The 11,535-nt window shown below is 29.7% G+C and overlaps 1 protein-coding gene across 1 annotated transcript in view; it reads left to right on the forward strand.

The window, feature by feature from the left end:
• The window catches only part of LOC142326274 (uncharacterized), a 205,334-nt gene extending 196,437 nt beyond the window's left edge, over nt 1-8,897 (forward strand). The window contains exon 8 of the mRNA XM_075368622.1: nt 1,142-8,897. Within this exon, the coding sequence (XP_075224737.1) occupies nt 1,142-1,334 (193 nt within the window). The 3' untranslated portion in view covers nt 1,335-8,897. The remainder of the gene's footprint in view (nt 1-1,141) is intronic.
• Nucleotides 8,898-11,535: the final 2,638 nt, after the last annotated feature.

An 11,535-nucleotide genomic window follows, 5' to 3' on the forward strand; every position in this document is an offset into this window, starting at 1 on the left:
TAAGATCATAGTATAGCTTTAACATAAAAATTAGCTTTAACATAATTATTGTATACATTGTTATTGTATGAGGGGGGATACGATGAAAATTATTCTTGGAAATTGGGTCACAAATACTGAAAGGCTGGGAAACTCTGATATATGCAGTATTTTCTCAACACTTCATGTATTATTTCCTAGCTTAAGTGAGTATGTAAAATAAGTATTAAGTATTAGTGTGTAAAATATCATTAACTTTCATTATGTTGTAAAGGATAATTGAAATTCTCAGTCTCAAAGCATGAAATTATTTTCAAGATGCTCACTTCTGCCATGAAACAATTCTAGCCTGTTTGCTCTTGTCTTTATTGAACATTAAGTTCTTAACTCTACTTAAAAATGTATATAAAAGCTTCAGAAGCCTTGGTCCTTAAGAAGTTTTATAATTATTTTTTGTACAGTACTGTCACTTCTTATTAAAAACATTATGATGTTTTAAGTGTTTAATTAATAAAGGAGTGAGCCAGTGTGATTTGCAAGTTTAAAATTGTTGAATAACAAGCATGATTCTAGTTGTAGTATGCCAAGGAGGGAAACATTTTTTTTTTTAGATTTGAACAATATTTGTATTTATTTTAAGGTTTTCTAGTTATGCAATTGCTCAACTTCCTTTTCAAAAAATCTACAGTTGTACATCACAACTAAAAGCTTTTCACTGTAAGTATTTGTCTTATTTAGAGCATCTACAAAACATAATCTTGAAAAAAGTTTATATAACATTTGTTTACTATATTGAATAAAAGTTAAGAAATGTCACTTATAATCATACATAAAGACCTGACAAAGCTGTTAAACAGAGAAAATATGCTAATCATCAAATTTTTAACAAGGACATAGTTATGAAAAAGTTTTTGTTGGGTTCATGGTCAACAATTCTGTGTAAACATTGTAATACTATGGTGTAAGATGTCATAATTATTTTCTTTTATTTATTTGATTGTGTTAGTTTTCACACTAATCTAGTAGCTATTGGGATACAGTAATTATCAGATAACAGTAATGCTATACAACAATTATAACAATAAACTTAAAGATTTTTAAAAAGACATAATAAAATATCAACTTCTTAAAATATAAAATTTTCTATTTATTATTTTTTCAGGATTCTTGGAATAGTGTTTTTGGTGTTTGGATTTTTAACTCTCATTGGTAGTTTAATATACTGTGTAACAATATGTCGTGATGTTAAAACACCATCACAAGTCGCCATGGAAGATCATTATTGGACAAGGCACTGGCAGAAGGGTTTTGGTACAGTTCCTGAAATACATTATACAACACAGGACAAATATTAATAGGCAATAGTGTAACAATGATAAAGTGTATTTATATATATATGTAGCTTTGTATAATATTATTAATTAATGATTCTAATTATTAACTGGCTTTAAAAATTATCTTAGTAATTATGTATTTAATCATTAAGGAACATTTAAAGAAAATACTAATACGTACTATATTTATACTAAAATTTATCTTTACCACTTAACAAAATAATAATGCAATATGTTAAAAAATGAGGAATTTTCTAATGAAATGTGAAGAGATTTAATTTTTTTTACAATTCTACATGTGTATTTAATTTCTCATATTATTTAACTGGAATTTTTTTTATCGTGAAGTCCTACTGCAGGACTTTTTAGTCATTTGAATTAATTTCTACTACTTATAAACAAATTGAATTTTCATATAACTTTAGTTCATATCATTTTTAGAAAGGGATAGGCCTTTAATATACAGCATCCACACTCTTTAGAAATAATGCCTTTTGTATGAATGATGTCTGTTAAGGTACTGTATTTAATCTTATTTTCAAAAATGTACACTCAATTTTTCTGTTCAACTAATTTATATAATATTCCAAGCCTGAATATATTTTATTAGTGTAGTTTTCTTGCTTCAGGGTCAAAGGCTGTTGTATCTTTTGTCTGGTAGTGAGTGTACCTTTTGTTTTTTACATCCATGGATTGCCAGCCACTATTCATTGTTCTTTAAAACCCAAATACAGAATGGAGAAAATCCATAAATAAATTCCCTAAAAAAAGAAGAAACCTTAGCAAAAAATCTATGAATGCAATAACTACAATTTTTCTTACATAAAATATATACTGGACATTTATTCGCTCTTCAAAAACAGTTGTAGTTTATCAAGGGTATATACAGCTCAAAACTGTAGTGGAAGGGACAGCATTCTGAATTTAACTTCTTTCATGCAGGAAGGGTAATCCATGAGGGGGGTACTATGCAATAATACACAATAACAAAAGGAAGAATAAAATATTTATTTAAAAACTAATCTTTGTAACAACAGTTTGTGAGGATTAGATGAAAATTGTCTAACTATAGCTTCAACTGATTGCTTCTTGTAAACAAAAACCCATTTTCGATGAATGCTTAACTTAGGTTACCAACCAATTTTGTTTTCACAAATGGTGCTTCTTAGCCCTGTTTTAACTTGATGAAGGGAACTAAATGAATGCTCAATAGTACTTGTGCAGGGCTGTGAAAGCAATATTAGCAGAACCTTTCTAACAGTCAGGAAAAACAATTTGCTCTTTTTTAAAACCTCAGTTATCCCTGGCGCTTGCTGTACCTCATTCCACATTTTGAACCACAATTCCCTTTCTTCTTAATACCTTCTAAATTGTAAAATGCTGTACAAGATGAAGTACTTTCACTCCATTCCTCCAATGAAACAACTCTCATCTCACTCGGATGGAAATTTATCAGCTAAAATGCAGGTAATTTGTCTGCAGAAATTCTGACTTCTAAAGATAGTATGATGAAATCCAAGAAAGGAATTATTAGAAATCTTCTCCAAAATTTGAATGAATCTTTGGCTGAATGCCAAAGAACCTCTATGCTTCTGTTGACCAGCAATGTGAGTGGCAGTTATATCAACATTCAATATTGCAATCTCACCTGCTTCTTTTAAAACAGCAGGCTCTGCATCTTCCCAATGAAGTTATAGTATGTCAGAAATAGTTGAATGTGCTGGTTGGCTTTGACTGTGTTTAGTGCCTTAATTGAAGTGCATTTGCTACAGGCTCCAGCATAGTAGAATACTTAGCAGTTAATGCTACTTATACAATAAATGAAGATATGCATGCCACTGCATGCATTTCATAAACATTTTTTCTTGTTACTGCATTTCCATCTTCAGCTAAGTTCATTAATAATATCAATGAAGTGATCCTTAAAAACACAGATGCTCTTGTATTTCTCTGACCACCTAATCTCACACAATTTAGGAACGCTAGCAATAAGCTGGCATCATAAAACATATTCATGAAAAAATTTCATTATCTCCTTTATAATTCCAATGCAGTTTAGAATTTCTGAGATAATGTCTAAGTTATTCACGACAAGGTTAAGCTTGTGAGAAGAGCAATGGAAATAGAAGTCTATTTTGCACTTTTGTCTTGATTGCCTGCACAGCTCCTTGTTTACCAGACATGGTGGAACATCTGTCAAAGCCTAACACCACTCTCTTATCAGGGTCTAGGTTAAGTTTGTCACAAAATTTTCAATGGCTTTGGCAATACTCACGGCATTAAGCTTGAAGCTCTACAAAGCCTAAAAATTCTTCTTTGGCCATTTCGTTGGCCATTTTAACAAAGAAACGTAATCCAATGGATAGCTGTTCTTTGCCAAAAATATGTGTGGCTTCCTCAGCCAATATGCTGTAAACACAAGCTTTTATAACCCTTGTGAGATGTGTTCCCATATTGTAGTGACGCATAGATCAATTATTGCATTTTGGATGGTAAATGATTGGTATGATGTGTCTTTTGATCCATACTCAAAATGGTTTTTTAGTTGTGAATCACCTGCTTTTATCCACTGAAACACCCTCCATGAACAATTTTGCAGATTCCATTGCAGTTGAATGTCCCTGGGACTGTATATATGCTTTCCAAGAATCGTGCACTTCCTTGTACTTAGTGAAAGGTCTGATAGAAAAAAGACTCTAACCACCTCTCATCATTCTGGCTGATGATGGAAACAACACAATATTTACATAAAGCACCTCTGAGTTGCCTAAATAAACTAGCCATGGTGAATATGCATCCAGCCACTGATGACTGAATTTCCTCTTGAGGTGTTTGATATCTGCCACAAAATCATAGACGTCCTCCCATTCCAAGAGACGCTTTTCTTATCAACCAGCATAGTGCTCACCAGGCCAGGCCAACAAATTTTCTTCCCTTCTCCTCTTTCTCATGATGTTTATTTTGCTGCCATATTGGTAGAAGTTAGTATTTTATTTCCAGAAGTGTGTGAACCTGTGGAATTCATATTTTTATATTTGGTTTTTTTTGTTATTTTGTTTTATTTATAAGTATTAGGAATTTCACTTACCTCTTCTTGGTATATCTTGTCGTGTTCTTCATCTACTGTGTGTTCTTCATCAAGGTTGATTATTTTTTGAAAAATTTCCTCGCCTTTCAATATATATAGTAATCCGAAGTGTATTGGGTTTAGTACTCCCAGAGATTTGTTTATTCTTGTAGTTTCTAAGTTTCTGTTTAATGAATAGTCTTCTGATCTGTGGTATATATTTTTTTTAAATTGGAATAATTTTATTCTTTGGTTTATTTGTATTTCTTCAATTTTGTCTATGTTGTTGGTTATGGGTGTTGCAGTTGTTATGTATATAGGTAGTCTTTTTATTCCTTCTCTAGCTCTGTGTTTTATGTCTGTTTTTATTGTTTTTCTTTCTAGAAGCAATTTCCATATTCCTGTGTTTACGGGTATTCTGGTATTCCTGGGTTTACTGGTTCTTCAATTAGTGCTCCTGTTGCGTTAGGTAATTGGTCTTAGTGGAATCCACTGTAGTCTCTTTCTCTTGTGATTTCTTCCGATAGTATGCTGTTAGATTGTCTGCAAATAGTGGCTTTCCTGCATTTGTTTCTCTGTATAGTACTAGTCCATTTATTTTTTTTTGTATCTCTTCATTTTTATTATTTCAGTCTAGGCAAATATGTCTGTGGGATTTATATTGTTTTCTTTTATCATATATTCTACCCATATACTTCTGTCGAAATCAGTTTCGTCTATTTCATAATCATCTATGTATCTTTTGTATGTGTCTATCATTATTTTAGTTAAACTGTGTATTTTAATTGATTTTATTTTTTTGTATTTGTTATATTTTATTATTTTTTATATGTAGGAGAGTATGTTGAGTCCGAATTCTTTAATTAATTGTCTTTTTATGTCTTTGTCTATTAACAGTTCTCAATCTGCTACCGACTGTATTTTGTTTTTGTCTATTAAATTTTCTGTTATGTCAAAAACATTGGATGCTCTTTTAGTTCCTATATGTAAGTTTTCTTTTTTGTATTCCCAATATTGTTTGCATATATTTGAGTCAATAATAATACCCTTCTGAGTTTCCATATTGTCTAGATATTCCTGCAGTTCTTTTTGGACTCCCATTAGTCTGGTTGATCTTTTAGTTACATACTGATGGAGGCTACCTGCACTGTTACAAATCCAATATAGAATGTATGCTCTAATATTTTTAATTTTTTGTGTTGTGACATACATTTCTGTAAGTCCTGCATCGTTGAATTGAAGATATCTTCCAATACGTTCTCTTCTTTGGGTATTACTTCCTCCTCGTCTTTCTCTGAAGTAGATGACGTATGTCTGGCCTCCATAATCAAAGGTAGCAAACTGGGACTCTGTTTTGTAGCTTATTTTGCTGGATGTTCTCCAGTTTTTGTTTTGGTTGTGGTGGATGATGAAGGTATATCCACAAATTTTATTATCTGTGATATTTCCCTTTCCTTCTCCTCAATCATCCTTCAAAGTTCAAAGTGAATCTTTTCTGTCATTAATTCCCATATGTCTGTCTGTGTCATCTCCGTTGTTGTGTTTCATGTTTCATTTCCTTGTATGTTCAGTTTCAGTCTTTTATTTATGATTGTTTTTTCTCTTGCGCTTAGTTCCCTTTTTCTCTGTGGTGGTAGAATGGAATGTTGTGGTTCTTGTACTGTATTCTCTGTTCATCATTGTATGTATTATTATTGTTTTGTATACAAATCTCCATTCACCACTGACCATCTGTAATTGTTGTTTTGTTTCTGTTTTTGATTTCGTTATTGCAATTATTGCCTCCTCCTGTGCTGTTGTCTTGTATGATTGTATTTCTGCATACTTGTGTCCGTGTTGTATCCATGTAGTTGTCAGTTTGTAATTTTGATTTAAAATCATTAATATACTTGACCATATCATCTTTTGTATAATCTGACTTGATGTATTCACAAGTGTCAAGTAGGTAACTTTCCCATTCCTTTCCTCCAGGTGCTGGAAAATGGAAACCAGATCCCTCAGCAGATCTGACACAAAACTTTGCGTGTGTGTTCTTTCTCTTTTATGCCTTGTAACTGTTGGTTTGTTAGTGTTATTTGTCCTGTTTCAACATCAGCCATGTTACATATCTTCTTGGTGCAATGTAAGTTGTTGTTCCATATTTGTTCATTATTGTCAGATAATTTTCTTTCTCCTGTATTTGGTCTGGCCATGGCCATGTTTTTGTCAGTATGTCCAGTGTTTCTAGTGCTGTCATTATTTTTTTGAATAGTTTCTCTATATTCGTCAATTTGTTTGAATTTTGCTTCTATTTGTTCTTCTAGTTTTCTGTCTAGTGTGACCTCCATTTTGTTGTATGCTGGTTTTAATCGATTGTTTATAGTTTACAGGAGTAAGCCACCCAATACACTGTTCATCTTTATTTCCACAGTAGACGCAGTTACACTCAAGTTCACCGTGTTCATAATCTTCATGTATTATACAATCAATGTCTGATTCATTTATCATGTCTGGTTGTATACTGATTTGTGTATGCAATTGCTCTGCTATTTATATTTGCAAGACGTGTGATTTACAGAAATTAGGTTGTTATTTGTGTTGGAGTATGTTGTCCTCCTCTAGTATTAGTTGCTTGTTTTCCTACATCCTACATCTCGTATGTAGTTGGTATAGTTATAATCATTCACAAGGTTATTATAAGTCAGTAATCCATATATAAAAAAAATTATATAATATTTAATCCTTTTACTTCCTTGTCTTCTTTTTTTGGTGTGGTTGTAACGGTATTACAGTTATGTCTAAAAGACACATAACCACACTAAAAAAAGAAGAACTTAACCGGTTAAATTTTTAATAATTTTGATTATTTATTATAACTACGGAAGATATTTTTCTTCATTACCTATTTTAATATGATGCCTATAGGATGTGGTCAACAAATGCATTCATTTATTCAAATTGTATTCGTTAAACATTGCTTTATTTTTCTATAAACCACTCATGATCAATTATTTCTTTTACGTACATCTTGCCCCATACAGACGTCATTTATAAATATAGTTTCTTTATTAAAATTATAAAACAGATTAACAGGAAAAAGGGTTAAATTTTGTTTTAAAAAATTTGTTATATTTTATTTTGTAATTTTGTATTTTTAAATAATTCAACTTTAAAATTCATTCACTACCTGTTATTCTATATGAAACATATTCTTTTATTTAATAAATTATATCTGTGATAAAGAAAAGTGATCAATCTATCAGCTGCTATTGCATAAACACCATTTACGAATTGGTTGTGTTTTAAACATATTTATTTGTGTTAAAACCTCAGTTTTATAAATATTACTATTTATAGATCCTAATACAGAGTATGGTATCCACCTAAAAACTGTATAAGAATAAAAAGTACAAAAAAAAATTCCCATGGTAAATAAATATCTGTATAATGCAACTTAACTGCAGGATGAAACATAGGTAGAATTATGTTTTGAATGAATAGTTAATAAGTTTGACATAGGTTATTATACTGAAATTAACTTTGCAGTAGACTAAATACTTAGTTAGTAGTATTTGTAATTTTGACATTGTAGTTTGTACGTTCAAAATGAAATGAATAAAAGTTATTATTTTTAAGTCTGCAGTTTCAATAAAAGGGAATCATTTAAATATTAAATAGTTCCATTATTGACAAGAAAATGTTATAAAGAAGTATTATATAAATTAATTCAAAACTTTTATGCTGTAAATCAACCAAAGAATGAAAAGAAATATTATGTCAATGGATGTAATTTAAATAGACAAATATATTTGTATTTTAAGAAGAGTATTACTGTGATTTCAATTTGCTTATTCACTTTTTTAAAAGAAGCATTATAACTTTTAATGTTATAATGCTTCTATATATATGTTATATTTGTGAAATAAATTTCAAAATAATATGTTATTTGTAATTCCCTGTGAGAAAATGGAATAATTAATTTTAACAATTAAAAAAATGTTAAAAAATTACATAGAACCAACCTTAGTTAAGCCTGTTAATACATAATTACTAAATTATGTAATTAAACAGCTATTTTTATATTTTTAAAGATTTTAAAGTTCTCTTTTTTATTAAATATTTTTAGAAAATAAAAATACAATTAAGGATTATGAAAGTGTATATAAAGTGAAATGTTTAATAATGTGTACATGTTTTTTTCTTATAAATGTGTATGCGTGTACAAATAACTATTTATTAAGACCTATTTGGTACTATTTTCCTTCAATTATTTGAATTGTTTTGGTATAATTTATTAAATTAACAAACAACTATAATAACTAATCTAAAAAATATTTATGTGTATTTAATATTATCTGATAAGTTTCTTAGAGAGATTTAATTTAATAAAATTTCTTGATTACCTTTGTTTGTAACATAAAAAATGAGATATTTTTTTATTTTTATAACTTATGGATTGCATTATGTTTCAGTATAATTATTTTATTTTAATGATCAATTTGTATATTATTAGATAAATAGGAAATATATAAACAACATTATTTATATTTTTATTTGTAATTTAAATTGTGTAATGGTTTTAACTTTGTTAAAATAGTGCATAATACCTTACAACAAAAAACCTTAAAAATTACCTTTCTACCATAAACTTCCCATTGTTTGTGTTATTTAAAGACGGAATCTAAAATGCTCATGAATAATATGTATGATGAAAATAAAAGCTTGCTTGCACAAGGCATACAGTTACTATGCAGGGCATTTTACTCCCTCCATCAAATGAGTCTTAAAATGAATGACCTCTTTATTCAAATAGAGTTTATCAAAAAAAAAATATTTAATTTGAATTATATTTATGTGCACTTGATGTAGTGGGTATTAGTATTGTTAATGATATTTACAGTAATAAACATAATCAATTAAATAATAGGCCTGTAGCCTACAAATTATAATAATTTATTACCAACTTGGTAATTTTTTACGTATTCATAGAATAGTTAAGTTTTTTTTTGACGTTATTGACTAAACCTGGGTTGGTCTAGTGGTCTTCCCAAATCAGCTGATTTGGAAGTTGAGACTTCCAGCGTTCAAGTCCTTCTTAAGTCAGTTATTTTTACATGGATTTGAATACTACATCGTGGATACCGGCGTTCTTTGGTGGTTGGGTTTCAATTAACCACACATCTCACAAAAGGTCAAACTGAGACTGTACAAGACTACACTTCATTTACACTTATATATATCATCCTCATTCATCCTCTGAAGTATTAACTGAAAGGCAATTACAGGAGGCTGAACAGGAAAAAGAAAGACATTGTTGACTAATATTCAATAATAATGTTTACTTTTCAATTTCAATAAAATTATGTATTTCAATTCTTGGCGTATCCCAGTACAATTGGTATAGTCATTTTCTACTGTAATGTGTAGCGTGTTCGCTAATGTTTTGTGTGTATTAATGATTTCATATGTTTTTTGCATTTTTGGTTAGAGAATTTTTTTTAAATGGCAGAATTTAAATTCATAGTTAAGGATAAAAAGTCATAGCTAAGCTCATGAAATAGTTAATAGTTAATAATGAAGAATTTGAAAACTTCAGGGCGATTTAAGCCCAGCAAGCTGCTTGGTGCCAGTGATTGTGGATGCCTTTTGATAGCTTTTGTATTGGTATTTTGGTTGTTATTTTTAGGTTTTCATGCCGTATTTAATCATAACAAACATCTTCTGACAAACTGTTTTTTGACTTGGTTACCATTGGTGGAGGAGGAAAATTACTTACTTTTTCTTTATGCTCAGCAATGCTTCCTGGTATTTTTATTTCTTCACTCTTTATCAGTGATAATATAAGAAAAAACCTAAAATCAATTTGACTGATTTTACTGTTATTTGCAAACTTATTGTTTTCCATGAACCTTAGTATAATAGAATCGACAACATTTGTAAACAACGGCCACTATTATTTTTTTTTTCACACATTCGACTTCTATAATTTCCAGTACCATTGTAATGGGAATCAATACCATACATATATTTAGTATATTCTGCTATCATTAATGACTGAACAATAATGGTGTCTTTTCTTTCTTTTTGGCTTTATCTTCTCATATTTCATAATGGATTTATGTGACATTGTAATTACTGGCAACTACCACCACTTATCATTCCATCTAGCAACTTCAAAATTTGTTTTTTCACCAAATGTACCTTTATTCATTTACTACAATTCTTTAAAACTGTTTAATGACCAATCAGGGAGATTTTAGGAAGCCTATTTTCTCTGACAGTGCTGCTGTAGGTTTACAGCAGTTTACAAGCCAGTTTCTGTAGGTTTACAGTTTTTAGTTTCTCCTTGCAATATGTTTTTTGAACAATGTCATTTTCAGTATGCAAATGAATCTCAAGCATACCTGCTATATCAGTTTTACCTGTTGAAGGGGTCTCAGTTAGTAAATTTTCATCAATATCTTTTCTTTGTCAGTAAGCTTATCATCACATCATCAACTTTAGGTGGAATGTAAGTCACATCAAGTCAAGCAGTTGCTTGAGAACTTCATCTTCTAAAATGCAATGCAGTTCTTCAAGTGTCAATGGTTTTTCAGAATTCCACATTTTAGCAAATTCTTACATTTCTATAAAACAAAATTAATGCTTTTAAATACATTGTACGAGTATCACAATGTAAACATTACTTCAACAACGTATGAAATTTACTGAGCACAGTTGTAGACACTTAACATTTTATAAAATAACAATTTCTATAAAAATAATAACTCAAAACAAAATTTAATAACTAAAGAAAATGCTGTATCAATGCAATAAAATGATAGACAAAACAAAAATTAAAGATTCAAACATGAAATAGTGGAACGCAGAAGTTATTATTTCTAATGTACATGTTGCACACCTAGTGTGTGATTCATCACCCCATAAACTCATCATCACACTATTATTTTTAACAACCAGTATTCATTATCAGTTTTCAAAATAAATAATTTTCTTGAATTGATAAATAAAAGCAACTCTCAAATAATCAAAATAGAAAAATTATTTTTAAGAAGCATATCTCGATCATAATATACCTTATATGGATTACACAATCTCGTAAAATTCAGTAAGTTGATATGCAAATAAACTCACTAAACCTATTACCCTATATATTTTTTTTTTCTGTGATTACAA

The sequence above is a fragment of the Lycorma delicatula genome, chromosome 6 (genome assembly GCF_047948215.1).
Source record: "Lycorma delicatula isolate Av1 chromosome 6, ASM4794821v1, whole genome shotgun sequence".
NCBI classification, from domain to species: domain Eukaryota; kingdom Metazoa; phylum Arthropoda; class Insecta; order Hemiptera; family Fulgoridae; genus Lycorma; species Lycorma delicatula.